Here is a 23,553-nt window from a genome sequence, read left to right on the forward strand (position 1 = left end):
GAGAGATGCTAGATGAAAGGATAGTTAAGAAAAGGTGGATCTGTGGATGGAGATGAAAAAAAGAAAGATGCCAGACCTCTGGAGAAGGGAAGGGAAATGGAAGGGGAGGACAGAAATGGCAGATGGATTGTTAGAACGGAGAAAGAAGAAAGAAGAAGATCCTGGCAAGCAAGTTATCAGAAGACAACCAAGGCCTGGGACAAACAAGATTTGAATAATGACCAGACAACAAAAGGTAGAAAAACTAATTTTATTTTCCATTTAGTAATTACAATATGTCAGATTTGAAACGTGAATCCTGCCAGAGCTGGTGTTAGACCGCAAACGTGAGCTAGGATTTAACAGAGAGGAAAAGTCTTTTTTTGTTTACACCACAGCGCCAGTGTGGGTAGGAGAGGGGAAAGGGGGTGAAGAGGCTATAAAATAAACCCACCAGGATGTTTGAAACAAACACCCAATTGGGCAGGAAAATCGAATCGAGAAACCAATTCAGTAGGCTGAATCGAATCGAAATTTTTTTTTCCTGAATCGGGCAGCACTAATGAGGAGAGGGTCCTCGGGGTGATAGTGTCCAAAGATCTAAAGGCGAAAAAACAGTGTGACAAGGCTGTGGCTGCTGCCAGAAGGATGCTGTGCTGTATAAAAAGAAGCATAACCAGCAGAAGAAAGAAGGTGTTGATGCCCTTGTACAGGTCGTTGGTGAGGCCCCACTTGGAGTATTGTATCCAGTTTTGGAGACTGTATCTGGCAAAAGACGTAAGACGACTTGAAGCGGTCCAGAGGAGGGTGATTAAAATTACAGGTTTGCGCCAAAAGATGTACGAGGAGAGACTGGAAGCCCTGAATATGTATACCCTAGAGCAGGGGTAGGCAATTCCGGTCCTCGAGAGCCGGAGCCAGGTCAGATTTTCAGGATATGCACAATGAATATGTATGAGATGGATTTGCATGCACTGCCTCCTTGAGATGCAAATCTATCTCATGCATATTTATTGTGGATATCCTGAAAACCTGACCTGGCTCCAGCTCTCGAGGACCGGAATTGCCTACCCCTGCCCTAGAAGAAAGGAGGGACAGGGGAGATATAATTCAATGTTCGAATACTTGACAGGTATTAACATAGAACAAAATCTTTTCCAGAGAAAGGAAAATGGTAAAATCAGAGGACATAATTTGAGGTTGAGGGGTGGGAGTCTCAAAAGCAATGTAAGGAAATTCTTCTTTATGGAGAGGGTGGTGGATGGCTGAAATGCGCTCCCGAGAGGTGGTGGAGAGGAAAACGGTGACAGAGTTCAAAAAAGCATGGGATGAACAGAGGATCTAGAATCAGAAAATAATAGTAAATAGTGAAGAACTAAGGCCAGTACTGGGCAGACTTGCACAGTCTGTGTCTGTATATGGCCGTTTGGTTGAGGATGGGCTGCCATATTTAGTGGCAGATGGAAGTTGTGAACATATGGTTTCTCCTTCTTATAAGATAAGATTTTCCATTAGTTTGTAATCTTTTTGAAAACTGCTATAAATACTTTTGTTCTTATAGTAACTTGCTAATTTGATGGGATCTCTTTTCTAAAAAGAAATGTTTGGGTGAGCATCATCAGTAATTTGAGTCTATGCTAATTAGATGTTTGATATCTTAAACTTCACTTATGTATTTTTTAATGCTTACCTTTGCTTCATGATATGTTCTACCAGCAAGATCTTCTTGACTCGCTTCCTTAGCAACCAAGTTAAAACGGCTTAACATTGCTGCCTTGCACAGACGACTTGCCATTGATATACCACTTTTAAATGGAGAACTAGGAAGAAAAAGTAATCTCTCTTAATATTTTTATGTATATTAAAAGCAATCAAGCTGTTCATGAAATTGTTTATACATTTATTCTGCCTCAAAACATCTCCCTCACTATACAATATCTTGTACTGTGGACCATGAGAATGTGAGTGTAAATGAGTAGATCTCTATATTTGCACTCACTCAGCTCCTCATAAAAACAAACTAAAAGGAACTTAACATTTGCTATTCTTATATAAACATATTCAAAAACAGTTCTACAATAAGAAATCTTCAGTTCTCTTGTTTTAAAAAATGAACTTACCTGTATTCATTCGTATCATTCAATATAACCGCATCTCTCAATCTTCAGCATAGTACCTGACATAGGCCCAGATCTACTAAAGTGAGCGACTGTCGCTAAACCCGTTTTCACAGGTTTAGCAACGATCGCTGCTAACCAACCCGATTCACAAAATGGCCCACTGCATATTTTCCCTCTCGATTGCCCATTTTCCAATCTGGCCACACAAATTAGTAAAACCCCATGCAACATAGCCAAGCGATTGATTCACTTACATTTGTTTGGCTATGTTGCATCGGTTTTTACGGTTCTAAAACCCGACTGCTGCAGACCTGTCGGTAACTGTCCCATATAAAAAAAAAATCACCCACCGCCGGCACTATCCAAAAAAGACCTGTATCTACAGCCAATGATCCTAGGATAGGTAAATAAATTGCAATTCCTGGTTATCCTTGTAGGGCTGTATAGCACGAAATGAGATAAAGGTAGGTAGGGGCCAATCCCCAAACCAGCTTAAAATAAATACAAGAGAACTTAAATATTACTCGTGCTTCTACTGGCAGCCAGTGCAGCATTCGATCGTAAGGACTGACGTGATCATTTTTCCTCAGCCCAAATATCAGACGAACAGCCGTATTCTGCACTATTCTCAGTTTTCTCAATATTTTCTTTGGTACTCCCAAATAAACAATGTTGCAATAGTCCAGTATAGATAACACTAGTGCTTGACCAATAAAAGATGGAGGATCAAAATATTTTTTGATGGGCTTTAGTTTCCATAGTGCAAAAAAGCACTTCTTTACCACTAAATTCATGTGTTCTGCCATTGTTAACTGGGAGTCTAAAGTGACTCCTAATATTTTGATCAATTTTGAAATTGGGTAATCATATAAATATAAATAAAAAATTTTAAGGTAATAAATTCAGATCCACATGGAAGATGGATACATATTGATATAAGTATGGGAAATAATGCCCTGACGTTGTTTAATATATATGCCCCTAATTCGAATCAATCAGAATTCTTTAAAAAATTGCAGAGTATGTTGTTACCACTGGCTGCTTCTAATTTAGTGGTGGCTGGAGATTTTAATGCTGTAATGGATCCATTATTGGATAAAAAACCAGGTAAAAGCATAAAATCTTTAGGTTTAGATAATTTGGCTCAATCATGTGATTTGAAGGATATACGGCGTATTCTTCATTTTAATGATCAGGAATTTTCATTTTGTTCACAGGTTCATAAATCATTTTCAAGAATAGATTATATTTTTGTTTCAACAAATAAGGTGCAACAGGTGATTAAAGCTTCCATAGATCCTATTATTATTTCGGATCATGCGGGAGTATGGATAGAATTACAATTGGATCAATTGGAGAATGGAAGACCTCTTTGGAGATTTGATAATGCATTGCTTGTGGATGACAAATTTTTGGAAAATTTTAAAACACAAATTAATGATTTCTTTCAATTAAATTTAGTGGAGGATACATCTATTGAGAATGTATGGGATGCATTTAAAGCAACTATGAGAGGTAATATTATATCATATTCAGCTTTTGTTAGGAAACAGATTAAAATGCAGTATATAGAATTAGAAAAAGAAATTAAAATATTAGAAGATAAATTAGTAAGTAAATGGGAACATGAGGTTATGCAAGCTCTTTTGAAAGCAAAAGGTAAGTATAATGAATTAACTTCAAAAATGATTTGTTTTCCAAGCAAACAATGTATTATGGAAATTCTAATAAGGCGGGAAGATTATTGGCAAATTATCTTAAAGCAAAAAAAAGAAGAACTAATATAAATGGGATAAAAGATGATAATGGTATAATAACAAATCAAACAGATATAATTTTAAAACAATTTCTAAAATTTTATAAGGACCTGTATTCTTCCGAGCCTTATTTGGAGAGACAAAAAGATGGTAAAAATTTTTTAGATTTAATCAATGGACCTAAGGTTCCTGATCATATAAAACGGAGTTTAGATGAACCTATATCATTAAAAGAATTAGAAACAGCATTGAGATCTCTTAGAGTTGGATCCGCTCCAGGTGGTGATGGATATACAGTAGAATTTTACAAAACATTTCAAAATGTCCTTTCCCCATTTTTACTAAATTTATATCAGACACAACTAATAAAAGGTGATATTAAAGGTACTATGGCTGAATCAATTGTAATTGTTTTGCCTAAGCCAAATAAAGATCCTACTTTGGTTTCAGACTACAGGCCTATATCTTTAATAAATGTAGATAATAAACTTTTGGCGAAAATTTTGGCATTGAGATTAGCCAAAGCTCTCCCACATATTATAGACACGCATCAGACTGGTTTTATTGCTAAAAGGCACTCCTCTAATAACTCTAGATTATTGTTTCATATGTTAAATTTATCAAAAAAAAATGGATGAACCGGCTTTTACAATTTCATTGGATGCAGAAAAAGCGTTTGATAGAGTTGAATGGAATTTTATGTATCAAGCTTTAGAATGGTTTGGTATAGGTTCTGGATTTATACAAATGGTAAAAACATTGTATAGCTTCCCGATTGCAAGATTAAATATTAATAATATGATATCTGATGGTTTTCAATTGCAGAGGGGAGTTAGACAAGGTTGTCCTTTATCTCCTTTGTTATTTGATGTTGTATTAGAACCCTTATTATTAGCAATACAGCAAGCAAGGAGGATACAGGGTATTCCATATTCTGATATGGAATATAAAATTTCGGCTTATGCGGATGATATTTTACTTTATTTGAGGAATCCAGAGTCTACCTTATCTTGTCTATTGGAATTAATTGATATGTTTGGCAAATTTTCAGGTTATAAAATTAATTGGAGTAAATCTGAAATTATACCTTTAAATGTTCATTGTGTAAAAGGATTATTTGACGCTTTTCCATTCATATGGAAAGAAGAAGGATTTAAATATCTTGGCATTCAAGTTAAAAATACAATTGAAGATACCGTAAAAGAGAATGAAAAATTTGTATTAAAAAAAGTTACGGAGTTGTGTGAGCAATGGAACCCTTTACATATTTCTTGGTGGGGGAGAGTTCAAACTATTAAAATGATGCTGTTGCCTGTAGTTTGTTACCAAATGAGTATGATACCTATTTATTTTCAGGGGTCCTTTTATAAAAAGCTTAATAGCATTTTAACGAAATTTCTTTGGCTTGGTAAAACACCTAGAATAGCTTTAGTAACTTTGCAAAAATCAATTAAGGAGGGAGGGGTAAATTTTCCAAATTTTTATAGGTACCATCAAGCCTATATTCTATGTCAGGGTATGTATTGGATCCTCCCAGAACTTATAGATAATGCACCAGATTGGTTGTATTTGGAATGGCGCCTTATGTTTCCCCTAAATTTAGTTCATCTTCCAAGTATTAACATACCTAGAAGATACAGAGAAAATAAAATATTAATGGATACTTGGAAAACATTGAGGTTTATTAGTAAATTAACACCTATCCCAATAAACAAGTCAACTAATCAGTCTCTATGGATAAACTCCAAGATCAAAATTGGCGGAGCTCAAATCCTTTGGAAGAACTGGATTATTGCAGGCATTCGATCTCTAAATGATGTTATTTCAGAAGGTAAACTGCTGGAATTTTCACAATTGCAACATAGATTTGGTCTTAGTAAAACACAAAGTTTTAAATGGTTGTAATTGAAGCAGGCCATTCAGGTTGGGTTCCCTGAATGGAAAACATTGAATAATCAATATAGTTTAAAGTTCTTATGTTTTCAAGCAGACTTCCTAGGGCATCAAGCCGCATTGTGGTATAAATTAATATCTGGATATTTGAATAAAAAACCAAAAAATGGTCTAAGAGACATTTGGAGCATTGAGATTAAGCATCAAATTACTGCATCTCAATGGCCACTAATTTGGTCTTGGAGAATGAGATGTACAGTGTCAGCATCTATGAGACAAACTTGGTTCTTTTTATTACATAGAGCTTTTTGGACCCCTACACGTTTGCAAAAATTAGATAGTTCAAAGTCCAATAAATGCTGGCACTGTAATCTGGAACCTGGGACGTTGGATCATTTACTGTATCATTGTCCCTACATTAAAAGTTTTTGGAATGCAATTTGGCCACAAATTAATAAATTGATGGAAAATCATGTAGCAATATCATATGATACAGTGATATTTGGAATGATGATGAGAAAAAAAAGTCAAATTTCACCAGAAAATAACAAGCTTTTATTAGTCATGACAGGGGTTGCCATTCAGCATATAACCAACAATTGGAAGAATTATAGAAACCTAAATTATACATTTTGGTGGAATACAATATGTCACATATTTAAAATGGAAAGAGCAATAGCAATACAAAGAGGGACATATACTAAATTTATAAAAATATGGGGGCCATTGACAAAATATTGTAATGAATGAATAGTAGGAATTCTCTTCTTCTTTTCAATATTTTCTTTGTGACACACATGGAGGGGGGGGTAGTGAAAAAGCACAGTTACTTACCGTAACAGGTGTTATCCAGGGACAGCAGGCAGATATTCTTGACTGATGGGTGACGGCACCGACGGAGCCCCGGTACGGACAATTTTAGAGTGATTGCACTCTAAGAACTTTAGAAAGTTCTAGCTAGGCCGCACCGCGCGTGCGCGAGTGCCTTCCCGCCCGACAGAGGCGCGCGGTCCCCAGTTAGGATAAGCCAGCTAAGAAGCCAACCCAGGGAGGTGGGAGGGACGCAAGAATATCTGCCTGCTGTCCCTGGATAACACCTGTTACGGTAAGTAACTGTGCTTTATCCCAGGACAAGCAGGCAGCATATTCTTGACTGATGGGTGACCTCCAAGCTAACAAAAAAGAGGGATGGAGGGAAGGTTGGCCATTATGAAAATAAATTTTGTAAAACAGATTGGCCGAAGTGTCCATCCCGTCTGGAGAATGCATCCAGACAATAATGAGATGTAAAAGTATGAACTGAGGACCAAGTAGCAGCCTTGCAGATTTCCTCAATAGGAGTGGAACGGAGGAAAGCTACAGACGCTGCCATAGCTCTAATTTTGTGGCCCGTGACAGAACCTTCCAGTGTCAGGCCGGACTGAGCATAACAAAAAGAAACGCAAGCAGCAAGCCAATTGGATAGAGTGCGTTTAGATACAGGATGACCCAACTTGTTAGGATCAAATGACAAAAATAGTTGAGGAGATGATCTGTGAGGTTTGGTGCGATCAAGATAGTAAGCCAGAGCACGTTTACAATCCAAGGTATGCAAAGCCTGTTCACCTGGAGTAGAATGAGGCTTTGGGAAAAAAACAGGTAGAACGATGGATTGGTTAAGATGAAATTCAGACACAACCTTAGGAAGGAATTTGGGATGTGTGCGGAGGACGACCTTATCTTGGTGAAAAACAGTGAAAGGTGGATCCGCCACCAGTGCATGGAGCTCACTGACCCTCCTGGCAGAAGTGAGAGCTATTAGAAAGACCACTTTCCAAGTTAGAAATTTAAAATGCGTTGAGGCCAACGGCTCGAAAGGAGGCTTCATCAACGCAGAAAAAACCACATTCAGATCCCATACAACAGGAGGGGCTTTAAGAGGTGGTTTCACATTGAAAAGACCCTTCATGAACCTTGAAACTAAGGGATGAGCTGAGAGGGGTTTTCCATGAATCGGCTCATGAAAAGCTGCAATGGCACTAAGGTGGACCCTTATCGAAGAGGATTTAAGACCAGAGTCAGATAAGGACAATAAATAGTCCAACACCAGTCCCACTGCTGTAGATATGGGATTATGGTGATGTAACAGGCACCAGGAAGAAAAGCGAGACCACTTTTGTTGGTAACATTGAAGAGTAGACGGTTTCCTGGAGGCATCAATAATAGAACGGACAGGCTGAGACAGGAGAGCATGAGCTGGAGTCAGCCCGAGAGATACCAAGCTGTCAGGTGCAGAGACTGTAAGTTGGGATGAAGCAGTGTTTGCTGATGCTGTGTAAGCAGTGAAGGAAACAGAGGAAGAGGTATGGGTTCCCTGGAACTGAGTTGAAGTAGAAGGGAAAACCAATGCTGTCTGGGCCACCGTGGAGCGATGAGAATCATGGTGGCTTGTTCCCTCTTGAGCTTGAATAAGGTGCGCAGCATGAGCGGAAGAGGAGGGAATGCATAAAGGAAGAGATTGGTCCAATCTAGGAGAAATGCATCGGGTTCCAGACGGTGAGGAGAGTAAAGTCTGGAGCAAAACAGGGGCAGTTGATGGTTGTGGAGAGCTGCAAAAAGATCCACTTGAGGAGTGCCCCATTGAGAGAAAATGAACTGGAGAGTCGGGGGGTCGAGAGTCCATTCGTGAGGTTGAAGGATTCTGCTGAGATTGTCTGCTAAGCAGTTCTGTTCCCCCTGGATGTAGACTGCCTTCAGGAATAAGTGACGAGCAGTCGCCCAGGTCCAAATTCTTTGAGCTTCCTGACACAAGGGACGGGATCCCGTCCCTCCCTGTTTGTTGATGTAGTACATTGCAACTTGGTTGTCTGTGCAAATGAGAAGAACCTGAGGAAAAAGGAGATGTTGGAAAGCTTTGAGGGCGTAAAACATCGCTCTGAGTTCCAGGAAATTGATGTGGTGTTTCTTTTCCTGGGTGGTCCAAAACCCCTGAGTTTGGAACTCGTTCAAGTGAGCTCCCCATGCATAGGGGGAGGAATCCGTGGTGATGACCAGTTGATGAGGAGGTAGATGGAACAGTAGACCTCTGGATAGATTTGATGATTTCAACCACCAAAGAAGCGACTGTCGAAGAGACGAGGTCACAGATATGTGTTGTGAACAAGGATCCGTCGCTTGTGACCACTGAGTCGCTAGGGTCCATTGAGGAGTACGCAGGTGGAGACGTGCGAAGGGAGTGACATGTATTGTGGAGGCCATGTGTCCCAAGAGCACCATCATGTGATTCGCAGAGATGGAAGGTTGCTGGAACACCTGCTGACAGAGATGAAGGATGGTGTGAAGGCGGTTTGGAGGAAGAAAAGCCCTCATCTGAACAGTATCCAGAATGGCTCCAATGAATTGAAGTCGCTGAGTTGGAATGAGGTGCGACTTGGGTAGATTGATTTCGAACCCCAACAGTCGAAGGAAGCAAATGGTCTGATCCGTGGCTTTGTGAACGGACTGAGGAGAAGGAGCCTTGATGAGCCAGTCGTCCAGGTAAGGGAAGACTTGAAAGTTGTGGGAGCGGAGATAAGCTGCGACCACAATCAGACATTTGGTGAATACCCTGGGCGAGGAGGCTAGGCCGAAGGGTAGCACCTTGTATTGGTAATGATGTTGATTGACAAGAAAGCGAAGATATTGTCTGGACATCAGATGAATTGGAATGTGAGTATACGCCTCCTTGAGATCGAGGGAACATAGCCAGTCTTCCTGAGAAAGAAGAGGGTATAGGGTGGCAAGAGATAACATCTTGAACTTCTCCTTGACAAGACATTTGTTGAGATCCCTGAGATCTAATATTGGTCTGAGATCTCCGGTCTTTTTGGGTACAAGAAAGTACCGGGAGTAAAATCCCAGGCCTTGCTGGTCCAGAGGAACTGGTTCGATGGCATTGAGAAGAAGGAGGGAGTGAACCTCCTGAGCGAGGAGGAGGGATTGAGCCTTGTTGGAAGCAGACTCTTTTGGCAGACTTAGAGGTGGAGGAGTCTGAAAATTTAGGGAGTAGCCGTGGGCGATGATAGCAAGTACCCACTGGTCGGAGGTGATTGCTTCCCAGCGAGATAGAAAAACTTGTAGTCGACCTCCTATGGGCTGAGGTAGAGGACACGAGGGAGGAAGACTGGCAATGTCCAGGAGAAAGGAGTCAAAAGGGCTGTGTCGACTTAGGTTGAGTAGCCGGTTTGACAGCAGACTGCTGTTGTTGACGAGCCTGTTGTTGCTGCTGACGCTGTCTGCGAGGTTGAGGAGGATGAGGCTGAGCCGGTCGAGCAGAAAACCTCCTTTGATATGAAGGTTGTTGCCTGAATGGACGAGGAGGAGGAGGTTTCTTCTTGTTTTTCAACAAGGTGTCCCATCTAGTTTCATGGGCGGAGAGCTTTTGTGTGGTGGTATCCATGGACTCCCCAAACAGCTCATCCCCTAGGCAAGGAGCATTGGCAAGCCGGTCCTGATGGTTTACGTCCAGTTCTGAGGCCCGTAGCCATGCCAACCTTCTCATTGCTATAGAGATAGCAGTAGCTCGAGACGTCAGTTCAAAAGTATCATAAATAGAACGGACCATAAACTTCCTGAGTTGCAGAAGACTAGAGGTACATTGCTGAAAAGCAGGAAGTTTACGGTCCGGAATATACTTTTGAAAAGAGGCCACCTGTTGAATGAGATGCTTCAGGTAAAACGAGAAGTGGAAAGCGTAATTACTTGAACGGTTGGCCAGCATGGCATTTTGGTAAAGACGCTTTCCAAATTTGTCCATAGCCTTTCCTTCTCTACCAGGAGGGACAGAGGCATACATACTGGCTCCTGCAGTCTTCTTTAGGGTGGACTCTACCAACAGGGATTCATGGGGAAGTTGGGGTTTGTCAAATCCAGGGATTGGAATCACTTTATATAGAGATTCTAGTTTTCTTGGGGCTCCTGGGATTGTCAAAGGAGTTTCAAGATTCTTATAAAAAGTTTCCCTCAAGATGTCATGGAGGGGTAACTTTAAAAACTCTTTAGGAGGTTGGTCAAAATCCAAGGCATCCAAAAATGCCTTGGATTTTTTAGAGTCAGACTCTAAAGGAATAGACAGGGTGTCTGACATCTCCTTTAAAAATTTTGTGAAGGAGGAGTGCTCTGGCTTAGCAGTAGTATCCTGCACCGATGGTTCCTCCTCATCAGATGTGTAATCCTCCTCGGTACCGAGGGGATCATCTGAATCGTCCCACAAGTCAGGGTCCCGTACCGATTGTAAACGGCCCTGGGAAAGTGGAGTCGATGTATCAGTATGTTTAGTCTTGCGTACCGATTTACCAGACCGAGTGGAGACGGTACCTGGGGAATGTAGTACACGGGGTTCAGAGAACAGTACCGGTTCCGACACCGTAGGAGTAGCACGCCGTTTTGGTTCTGCTGACAGAACAGGCATGGACAAAGATTTTTGTGGTGCCGAAACTGTCGATGCCAATAACAGAGGCTGTTCGACAGACGGCACCGAAGGCTCAGTCGGTACCGACACTGGAAGGTTCGGAGACAATAGAGCCGGGAGCAACTGTTGGAGTTGCTGTTTAAGCTGGACCTGGAGGATAGAGGCAATGCGCTCATCCAACGTTGGTCCCGATGGCACCGGTACCGGTTTTTTCTTGCTCGGTACCTTCGGTGCCGCTCGACGCTCGGGTGAAGTCGATGCCGATGACGAGGCAGAGACTTCAATGGGAGCGGAGCGTTTACGGGGCCGGCGCTCAGTCTGCAGGACTTGGCTCACTGCATGCTCGACTGGCGGGCCTAGAACAGTAGGGGAAGGCTTCTTAGCCGGCTTACCTACAGGAGTCGACACCGACGATGGATCTGGCGGTGCCGAGGTAGTCGGAGTCGATTTGGAGGAAGTCGTCGACGTCGATACCGGTGCGACTTCCATAGCGGTACCGAAAAGGATCCACTGCTGAATTTGTCAATTTTTTAAAGTTCTTTTTTGTAAAGAACTACAGCGGGTGCAGGTTTCAGCCCTATGGTCCGGACCCAGACACTGGAGGCACCACTTGTGTGGGTCGGAAAGGGAGATAGGGCGTGCACACCGCTGACACTTTTTGAAACCCGGTGACGGGGGCATGAAGGGAAATACTGCTGTAGCAAAATCGAAGCCCGAGGCTTCGATGGTGCCAACAGGCCCCGCCGGGTCAGAATCGACAAAAATAATGAAAAATAATAAATTTTTTTTTTTTTTTTTTTACACAAAAGGTAAAAAAGAAGGAAAGAAATAAAAAATGAAGAGAAAAATACGCGCGAGCGGGAAGGCAAGTGAAATAGAAAAAAACTTCCAACAGCCGTTGGAAACACGCGTCTTCTTAGCTCCGCGGAATTAAGAAAACTGGGGACCGCGCGCCTCTGTCGGGCGGGAAGGCACTCGCGCACGCGCGGTGCGGCCTAGCTAGAACTTTCTAAAGTTCTTAGAGTGCAATCACTCTAAAATTGTCCGTACCGGGGCTCCGTCGGTGCCGTCACCCATCAGTCAAGAATATGCTGCCTGCTTGTCCTGGGATAATAATTTTTACACAATATGCTATAATATGATATACAATATGTAATGTATGATTGGAAAGTACTTGAAGGGTGGGGGGAGGGAGACGGGATAAAAATATTGTTTAGAATATTATGTATTAGATATAAAAGTGATATTGTGTATTCATTCAATTGTATTTCAATATTTTGTACACTTCATGTAAAATTTGAAAATGAATAAAAATTATAAAGGAAAAAAAAAAATGAAATTGGGTAGTCATGACCATTTAAATGAAGCGATGGTGCAGTTATTTTATCATTTGGACTTGCTATAAAGATTTTTGTCTTTTCTGTATTTAATTTCAATTTAAAATTGATTGTCCATTGATTGTTCTACTTCAGTCATAATTTGAAAAAGTTGTTCTAAGATTTCATTAGTTATGTTATTTAGAGGGATTAAAATGGAGATATCATCTGCATATATATATATATATATAAAAACTTCTGTAGTAGATGTCCTAAGGGTGAAATGTAAATGTTAAACAACGTGGGAGACAACGGGGAACCCTGAGATACCCCAGATGGATTACTCCAAGTACGAGAGTATTTTCCATCACAAACCACTCGGTATGTTCTTTTCATCAGGAAACCCTGAAACTAATTCCAGACTCTTCCCGAAAGTCCCATTGCATCCAGGCAATGTAACATTATTTCATGGTCAACCAAATCAAAAGTGCTGCTAAAATCCAATTGTAAAATTAAGGCACTAGTGCCTGTACTAAAAAGACCATACAGATGATTTAAGATTGAAGCTAAAACTGTCTCTGTACTGAAACATTTTCTAAATCCCAATTGATGATCATTGAGGATATTAAATTTATCTAAATAGTTCACTTATTCTAAGTTAACCAATCCCTCCAGGAGTTTGGTAAACAGTTTGATGCTCGCTATAGGCCTGTAGTTGGATTTCAGGGCAATTGATGTCTTTTGATCTTTGGGGATAGGTGTGATCAAAATATGTCCCATTTCCTCTAGTTAGAGCAGTAGTTAACCAATTAAATAAATCCCTTTTAAATTCAGGTGTTGCAACTTTCATAAGTTTTGATGGACATTCATCCAACAGACAATTTGATTTAGTCTATTTGATAAACAGAGTTAAAAATTGATGCCAATTGGGAAACTCAAAATGGTCCCAGTTTTCTTGAAGTCCGGATTGGAATTCGAAGTCAGCTGTGGTCTGAGGTATAGTTCTCAAATCAAGAATTTTATCATTAAAGAATTTGGCAAGGGTTTAAGATGGAGTGAATTCATTTTCCTTTTTCAGGTCCCTGGTCGTGTCTGTTAAAATATTTACCAGCTTGAACAACTCTCTACTATTTATTTTAATGTTCCTATTTTCTGTGTGTAATATTTTGAATGCTTTTCTTTGATCAAGATTTTATAATTTTTCATTTTATATCTCCAATAGATTTTATCTTCTTCTTTGTTTGATTTATGCCAAATTCTTTCCAGTTTTCTCAGTTCCTGTTTAATAACTAATAGTTAAGAATCAAACCACTCGTTTGAAGCCCTCACTTTCTTTTTGTATACTTTAAATGGGGCTATTTTGTGGGGGAAAATTGATCCTCCTCAGTTTTAGGATATAACTCGTAATGAGACCAACATTCTGTTGGACTTATAATTCCTCTGCTAGTAAAGCACAGTTACTTACCGTAACAGTTGTTATCCAGGGACAGCAGGCAGCTATTCTCACATATGGGTGATGTCATCCATGGAACACGGATGCGGACAGCCTCGCAAGCAGACTTGCTTGTAGAAACGTAGAAGTTTCAAGTCTGCCACACCACGCATGCGCGAGTGCCTTCCCACCCAGCACAAGGCAATTCTCCTCAGTTCAGATAGCTAGCAGAGAAGCCAACCAGGGGAGGTGGGTGGGTTGTGAGAATAGCTGCCTGCTGTCCCTGGATAACAACTGTTACGGTAAGTAACTGTGCTTTATCACAGGACAAGCAGCTAGCCTATTCTCACATATGGGTGACCTCCAAGCTAACCAGAATGGGATGGTGGGTGTGTTGGCAACTTAGGAGAATAAATTTTGTAATACTATTTGGCCAAACTGTCCATCCCGTCTGGAGAAAGTATCCAGACAATAGTGAGAAGTGAAGATATGAATCGAGGACCAAGTGGCAGCTTTACAAATTTCCTCAATAGGAGTGGATCTGAGGAAAGCTACTGAAACCACCATTGCTCTGACTTTGTGGGCTGTGACTCGACTCTGTACATGCAGTCCAGCCTGGGCATAGCAGAAAGTTATACAAGCAGCCATCCAGTTGGAAATGGTACGCTTAGAAATTGGATGTCCCAATTTGTTTGGATCGAAGGAGACAAAAAGTTGAGGAGCAGATCTGTGTGGTTTGGTGCGTTCAAGTTTCAAGTTTCAAGTTTATTAGTTGGCTTGTTCAATCGCTTAATCGGATTTCTAAGCGATGTACAGTAAAATATACTTTCATAAGGAAACAAAAACATTACATACACTTAATTAATTATAATATAAACAAAAGGAAAGAGGGGATGAAATACATTTTTTATAGTAAAGAAAGAACATACAGGGAAAATACAAAAGGAAATTGGAAAAACAAGAAAAAGCAAAATAATTCACTAAAATAACACTATAAAATAAAATTTAATTAATTTGCAAATGCATCTTTAAAAAGAAAGGTTTTTAACTCGCTTTTAAATTTCCCAAACACCTTCTCCTCCCGTAAAAACATGGGAAGCGCATTCCAAATCTGGGGTGCTGTACATGAGAAGATAAATTGTCTTCTTGTACTAATAATTTTTAGCGAAGGAATTGATAAAAGGTTCCGTTCACTAGATCGTAAGATTCTTTTAACTGAATAGGGATAAGTAGCCTAAATAAAAATGCTGGAGTCTTATTTTCTAATGTTTTAAAAATAATTGTACATAATTTATGAGTAATTCTATGAATGACTGGAAGCCAATGAGCCTTTTTAAGGAGTGGTGTCACATGATCGAATTTTTTAGATTTTGTTATTAATTTAATTGAAGCATTTTGAATTATTTGTAATCGTTTAATTTCTTGTAAAGCAATTCCTGTAAATAGTGAATTGCAATAATCGATTTTAGACATCACCAGAGAGTGAATAAGAATATTAAGTGCTTTGGGACAGAGGAATTTAGAAATAGATCGAATTTTACGCAACCTATAGAAGGTAGTTTTAACAATACTACTAATGTGATCATGATAATTAAGTTTATTATCAAAAATTACTCCTAGAATTTTAGTATTTCTAACTAATTGAAGAGGAACATTTTGAATCAAAATAGGAGCAACTAGAGAAAAACTTTCCTTCCAAGGAAAAAGCATGATATTTGTTTTTTTGATATTGAGGGCCAATCTGTTTTTGTCCAGCCAATGATGAATTTGCTCAAGTTTTTCATTAATTGTCAAGATTTCATTTATGTTGTTATTGTTTAGGGGGTATAATAACTGTATATCATCAGCATAGGCAAAAACATGAAATCCTATAGATTGACATAATGTCAATAGTGGTGCCAAAAATATATTAAAAAGTAAAGGTGAAAGTATAGATCCTTGTGGAACCCCATGTGATATTTGTGAAGGTAAAGATGAAGAATCATTAAAAATTACTGTAGATGTGCGATTACTGAAATAAGATGTAAACCATGCTAGAACATCATCTGTAACCCCAATAGATTGAAGTCTAGCAAGGAGTAATTGGTGATCAATCGTATCAAACGCTGCTGAAAGATCAAGAGATGTTAAAAGCACCGATTGATGATGATCCAAGAAATATTGAATTGAAGTTGTCATACCAATTAGTGAATGTTCTGTACTATGGTGTTGTCTAAAACCGGTTTGATTGGGATGTAACACATTTGTTTGCTCAACAAACTCTGAAATCTGGTTGAAGACAATTTTTTCAGTTAACTTTGCTAAAAATGGAATGTTGGATATTGGTCTATAATTAGACAGATCAGCATAATTAGCATTTTTATCTTTAATAATGGGTCGAATAAATGATTTTTTCCAATCTAGTGGAACTGTTTTTTGTTTTAAACTTTCTGTAACTAATACATGAATCCAAGGTCCAAAGATGTCAAAGTATTGTTTGAGAAGAAACGGTGATATTTGGTCTGCTTTTGAACTTTTGATATTCAGAGTTTTAAGAGTAATTTCAATCTCCTTAAGGCTAGGTATTTTAAATTTTGAACATTTTGAAAATAATACATCTTGGTTATTCTGATCTAATTCAATTTGAATGTTAGAATTTTTAAAAGATTTTCTTATATTAAAAATGTTTTCAGTAAAATAGTCGGAAAGTTCCTGAGCAGTGGGAATTTTGCTGTTTAAATCAAATTGTTTTTTTTTGTTTGGTATAATATTATTGAGGATGGCGATATTGATCTACAAAACTTTACCTTACACAGCAACTCTGGTTGAGAATGACTCACAGGGCCGTTATCTGTTACTTCGTCTCAAAGTGGGCACTTATTCATTTTATCTTTTGAACGTCTATGCCCCTAACGTATATGATCACTCCTTTTTTGAACGATTGACTATGTTATTGATAGAGCGGTTGGACACACCAGTGTACATAGCGGGGGATTTTAATCAGGTTCTCGATCAGAGTCTCGACCGCTCCAATCCGGGGATCCCTGGGGGGGAGAGTGGGTACTCGTGGAATTCCATATCTGTGTGCGGCCCTGGATCTGGTTGATCCCTGGCATACGCTTCATGTTACCGAGCGAGATTATACCCACCACTCTCAAGCTCATGGGATACAGTCCCATATTGACTATATACTTACCACAAGTCATTCTTTTCCAACTATTGACTCCGCAGTCATTGGTCCCTCAATAATTTCAGGCCATGCGTTGATTTGGGTAGATGTAAAGTGGGCTTTGGGCTGCGTGGTCCTGTGCGCTGGCGCTTCCCCAGTTATCTGTTTCAAGACGATCATTTTCAAAAATATTTACATACTAAGTGGGAGGAGTACTTAGAATTCAATGGCAAACATCGTCATACCCCGGAATTGTTTTGGAACACAGCGAAAGTAGTGTTGCAGGGGGATTATATAGCTTATGTCATCACGCGCAATCGACGGCTTTCCAAGGGCATCCTTAGATTAGAAAGCGAATTGGCGGCTGCCAAAAGTCAATATACTCTCCATCCGTCCCCTGCTGCGAAGGAAAATTGGCAGTCTATTGAGATTGCGCTTAATTCTTACATACATGAATGTACAGTTAAAATGTTGTTTTATCAGAAATTTAAATATCATAAATATGGGAATCGGTCAGGTAAATTGCTAGCACATTTGACCAAATGGGCCAGAGGATAGCGTTATATCATGGGCTTGCAAGATGGATTGGGTAGACTCCAACATAAGACTGCTCGGATAGCTGGAATTCTCTTGGAACACTTTCAGAATATATATAAGAGCGGGGGCTCGAGTTCCGGTCCGCCAATCCTCGATTACATAACTGATTCAGGTATGTCTACCCTGACGGAGCGGAACGTTGAGTCCCTAAATATGCCCCTTACTATCAGAGAATTACAGAGGGCAATCCAGTCTCAACGTAACCATTTGGCCCCAGGTCCTGATGGTTTTACGGCTGAATTTTACAAACTTCTCTCCTCTCAAATTGGTATGCCCTTGCGAGAATATTATAATCAGATCATAGATCAGGGGGAGTTCTCTGGGGAGGCCAATGTGGCGCTGATCATCCTGATTTTAAAGCCTGGAAAGGAGGAGTCTTTATCAGACTCTTACCGCCCTATTTCCCTTTTGAATGTGGATCTTAAAATCTTGGCCAAATTCCTAGCGGATAGATTATCTCCTATCCTTGCGAACCTCATAGGACCAGAACAGGTGGGCTTTGTGAAGGGCCCCCAGGTGACTCATGTCCGTAAGGCTATATTGACAGTAGCACATGCCCAAGCCAGAGCAACGCCCATGATGCTTCTTAGTCTAGATGCGGCTAGGGCTTTGACCAAGTGGATTGGCAATTTTTATTTGGGATACTGGACTATATAGGGATGACGGGGTGGTATATGCAAGCTGTAAGAGCATTATATGCATCTCCAAGGGCCCGTTTATTAGTTAATGATGTTATTATTGAGGTTTTTCCCATTGAACGGGGAACCCGACAGGGATGCCCATTATGTCCACTTCTCTTTTTATTATTTTTAGAGCCATTCTTGAGGACGGTTATTGCAGACCCCGGGATAACAGGGGTGACCTTTCTTGATTGCATGATAAAGGTATTAGCTTTTGCAGACGACCTACTTTTTACATTAACCTACCCAAGCACCTCTGTCACTCAGCTGCTGCAATCACTTGAGGAATTCTGATTTTATTCAGGTTTCTCACTTAATTTTCAAAAATCCAAAGCATTAACGATTCCGTCTTCCTTACAGGATACCTGGCATGGTGATTTTCCATTTACTTGGGCCCCTATTTCCATTACATATTTGGGGGTGTGGATATCTCGAGAGCTTACCACTTTATATACTTGTAATATAGCTCCTTTATTGGATGACACACTGAGGCATTTGCAACTGTGGACCACATTCCCCTTGTCTGTAGCGGGACGTGTGGCCTTATTCAACATTGTATTGTTCCCCAAATGGTTATATAGGTTCCAGGTTCTTCCGCTTTTATTATCTCATACTCATAACCATCAGCTTACTAGAGGGCTTCAGTGCTATATAAGGGGAGGAAAAAAACCACGCATGACTTACTCTCGGATGTGCATCTCATGGGACAGGGGCAGATTTGGGTTATTGAATATACGTTGGTATGCAGATGCGACATATTAATGATTGGTTTAGAGCAGCGGTCTCAAACATGCTACACGATTTCACTGCTACACAATTAGAATTGTCTTTGTTAATCCCTTATCATATTAGTAGTTTTTTACACTCCACTGCTGCAGTCTTCCGTCCCCTAATGGCATCTTATCCTGTTTTTGCCTCAGCAAGACGGACGTAGTGCTGGGTGTGTAAATGTGTTAGGCTCTCATCTGTATTTTCTCCATACTTACCGATTCAAGGCAATTGTGATTTTTTACCAGGCCTCCAAAATAAGTCTTTCCAGCGCTGGTCTACTCAGGGACTACTTTTCATATTTCAGTTGTTCGATGAAGCCGGTCGCCTGACGTCTTTTCCATCTTTACAAAGTACATTTGATTTACCAGCCTTGGACATTTTTGCATACTACCAAGTTCGACACTATGTTCATTCTCTGCCATCCGACCACTTGGCTGAAGATTGTAGGGAGGCCATATCAGAACTCTTTAGTCTCTCCGCTCAACAATTGATACCACTTCGATTTCATAATGTGTGTGTCAGGGATGCACAACCAGGTCCTAACTTAGACGTTGTGGCAACTTTATGGGCAGAGGACCTGCAGTGTTCCCTGACAGCATTGCAGATACAGCGAGTGCTAAAATCCATGGGACGGGTATCTGCTAACGTTACACATTGGGAACTTCAACTACAGTTTGTGTTACGTCTTTTTATATCTCCCTTGCGAGCTTATTGGATGGGCATCATTCCAGTACACCCCTGTCCTAAATGTTCCTGTAACAATGCCTCTCTGGGACACATGTTCTGGTTTTGCCCTCGTATTCTCCAGTTTTGGCACTGTTTGGGAAAATACATTACCTCCCTGTGGGGACGACGTTGGACGCCGGCCCCAAGAGCACTCCTTGGACACTATATCATTACATCACCAAAACCTAAAGGATTGTGCTTTTCTTGCAAGGGCATTACTCCTTGGTAAAAAAAAGCCATTTTACTCAACTGGCTGTCCCCTGAACCTCCATCATATGCCCAATGGAGATTGTTGATGATTGTACATGCCTCCCTAGAGCGTAGACAACTTGGGGACCTGGACTCTAAGCTCGGAAGGCGCTTTTGCTCTATCTAGGAGCACTTTTGGATGGACCTTACTCTGCGTGCCCGCAGTAGACTTAAATCTATTATCTTTTTTTTCCCTCTCTCTCGTACCTGCTCTTGATTTGATGCTGTAATGTGGGTTTGTGGGGTGGGGAGGTTTGGGGCAATGGTTTGTTTTGTGCACATACTTGAGAATTTTGTTGTTCATTTTGTATTCTTTGCTGGCACTTTATTGCAAACTTTTAATAAAAATATTTAAACATACTTAAGTGGACACCTGGAATTCGCTTCCAGGAAAGGTGATAGGACAGAGTACAATAATGGGTTTCAAAAAGGGCTTGGATGACTTCTTGAAGGAGAAATGGATTACAGGGTATAGATAGAGGGGTACTATACAAGGTACTTCAGGATTAGGGCATAAACAATTCAGGTGATGGGAACTTTCAGGTCAAGGACCTAGAGGGCCGCCGCGGGAGCATGCTGCTGGGTGCGATGGACCCCTGGTCTGAACCAGCAGAGGCAATACTTATGTTTTTATGTTTGTGAATAAACAAGCTTTGTTTTGCAGACAACTAATGATTTTTCCTGAGGTGTCCAGACACAACATTGGAGAAAACAGTTTCTACAGCTTAAACCCAAAGTTATAACAGTGGGAGCTACTTTCTTTCTAAAATTCCCTTGTATGTGTCTCAAACTATAAAGCTGATAAATTTGTTTTTGTGGATCCGTCATAACTGGAGAATTTTTTGATTGATAAGGTTTCATTAAAAGTTTCAGATACTAATGGAGTTGTTGAAGAAGTTTAAGGACCTATTGGATTTGGCCATTTGCAGGTAAAGGATGATCATATATCGTTACCTATACAAATTTTTACTTTCTGCATTGAGCGGCTCTTGTTAATATGGACTTGAAGTAAGTCTTAATTTGAACTCTAAGTTGTTTCTTGGAACTATTTTACCTTTTTCCTGATCTTTTGTTATCTATGTAACAAACGCTAATAAAATATATAAATTAAAAAAATAATAATAATGTAAGGGGGGGGGGGGAGCTTCTGAAATTTTCTGGCTTCCTACAGACCCTGGAGGGTGGAGAGAAATAACCCACTGGTCCCGGAATAAAGAGGGATTGTACAAGAAGAACTCTCATTTATTGTAAGTATAATTTTACACAAATTCAAAATGATACTTAACTAAAATACCTGTCAATAATCTTTCCCTTCAATCCATCCACAACTTCAAGAGACATGTCTCCTTGAGACCAATTAAGACTCAAGGATCCATTTGTTGAGTTCATCTGAACAGGATACAGAGATTCCACCAGACTAATATAAGGTCTGTTGACCAGATAGAACATGGGAAGCTTTGATGTAAGAGAATCATCGACACGCTGTTTAATAGCCATTTCAAGTCCTCTAGTATCTGTACATTTTGCATCCCCTAAATATAGAAAAGTTAAAAATACATACAAGTGAAAAAAAACAGAGATTTAAGATATGTAAGTAAAGTTTAACTGCACTATTTATTGAAAATGAAATGGTTCTGGACAGAGGAGCTAATGTTCTGGGTTTCAATGGCTCATTTTACGCTTTTTGTTAAAACAAGTCAAAGTGATTTATAAATGATAAAACCAAAGTTAAAACAGAAATAGAAGAGTTCTTCAACAAACATGATAGGAAAGTTGCTGTGAACAAGGCTGCCCTGTGAACTTCTAAAAGCTAAGTTACTCAGCATTTGCTCTTTTGACTGGTTTTCAGCATTATATCTGCTTAATTTCTCTTCTCCTCCCTGTTTCTTACTAAAAAAATATAAAAAAGCACAAAAAAATAAATCCTTCTCTTTCCTCTGTTAAATCTTATTTCCTCTTCCTGCATTTTTGTTTAAAATACTGTGTTTTAGGTGGTATAGAGCCTATATTTCTGGTGCCTATGGCTCAGGGTGACTAAAGTAGGGAAAATCCTGTTATAAATCCTGTGTTTTAGGGTAGCACTGATAGAACCTGCAGTTTTGTTTAAAATACTGTGTTTTAGGTGGTATAGAGCCTATATTTCTGGTGCCTGTGGCTCAGGGTGACTAAAGTAGGGAAAATCCTGTTATAAATCCTGTGTTTTAGGGTAGCACTGATAGAACCTGCAGTTTTGTTTAAAATACTGTGTTTTAGGTGGTATAGAGCCTATATTTCTGGTGCCTGTGGCTTAGGGTGACTAAAGTAGGGAAAATCCTGTTATAAATCCTGTGTTTTAGGGTAGCACTGATAGAACCTGCATTGTTGTTTAAAATACTGTGTTTTAGGTGGTATAGAGCCTATATTTCTGGTGCCTGTGGCTCAGGGTGACTAAAGTAGGGAAAATCCTGTTATAAATCCTGTGTTTTAGGGTAGCACTGATAGAACCTGCAGTTTTGTTTAAAATACTGTGTTTTAGGTGGTATAGAGCCTATATTTCTGCCTTACTAGTAGTCTTACTTATAGTCCCACCAACCCCAGGGACCACTATTCATATATAGAGACCCATATAATCAGGACTACTCAAATCAAGTCACTTCACAACCAATCAAGATGACCTTTATTCTATGCAATCACTGTGGTGCTTTAATTCCAAGACATACTATTTGGAGGCTTAAGGCTTGCCCCATCTGTCTTCAACTTGCCAGTATTAAGGAGGAGCTCTGCAAACTTAAACAGGAATTGAATACAATTAAAGCAGCTTCCATCACTCCACAAAATCATACCAACTTACCACCTCTACCTCAAAGAATAAAACAGCCCAGGAATAAATGGGTCACAGTAGGCTCAGGAAGACTGCGACATGTAACACAGAAACATCCACCTTCACTAATATTACCTCTACAGAATTCCTTCGCTCCACTAGTGCACTGCGATACTCAGGAAAACAGAAGGGAGGTGGGACTGGAACCAATGAAGGTAACTCAAGAGAACAAGCGCACCCTAAGTACAAATAAAAAAGCCAAAAACAGAAAACTATTACTGTTGGGGGATTCCATCATCAGAGGCATTAACCTTGGAACACAGGGCGAGGAGACCAAAATAGTGAAATGTCTTCCAGGATCCTCAGCTACCAGGAGTTCCAGGCAAATACTGACTATAATTAAGGAAGAAACTAAGGATTTTAACACTGATGTTGTTATCCATCTGGGAACAAATGACCTGGCCAACAACTCCACACTTGCAGCACAGAAAGCTTTTTGGGAGCTTGGTGAGGGCGTGAAACCTTTTGTAAAGACTTTAGCTTTTTCTGAAATACTGCCTGCATATGGAAAAGGAGAGCAAAGATTGAAAAACACAGAGGACTTTAATAGATGGCTCAGAGCCTGGTGTCATCAAGAAGGCTTCAGGTACATAGGAG

General features: G+C 40.0%; 1 protein-coding gene across 8 annotated transcripts in view; it reads right to left on the bottom strand.

Annotated features, from left to right (window-relative positions):
* The window catches only part of ADAD1 (adenosine deaminase domain containing 1), a 226,045-nt gene that overhangs the window by 6,942 nt on the left and 195,550 nt on the right, over window positions 1-23,553 (bottom strand). For all 8 annotated transcript variants that reach the window (XM_033938463.1, XM_033938517.1, XM_033938507.1 and 5 more), the window contains 2 exons: window positions 21,391-21,628; window positions 1,670-1,799 (listed from right to left, as the gene is read on the bottom strand). In XM_033938463.1, the coding sequence (XP_033794354.1) occupies window positions 1,670-1,799; window positions 21,391-21,628 (368 nt within the window). The remainder of the gene's footprint in view (window positions 1-1,669; window positions 1,800-21,390; window positions 21,629-23,553) is intronic.

The sequence above is a fragment of the Geotrypetes seraphini genome, chromosome 1 (genome assembly GCF_902459505.1).
Source record: "Geotrypetes seraphini chromosome 1, aGeoSer1.1, whole genome shotgun sequence".
NCBI lineage: Eukaryota > Metazoa > Chordata > Amphibia > Gymnophiona > Dermophiidae > Geotrypetes > Geotrypetes seraphini.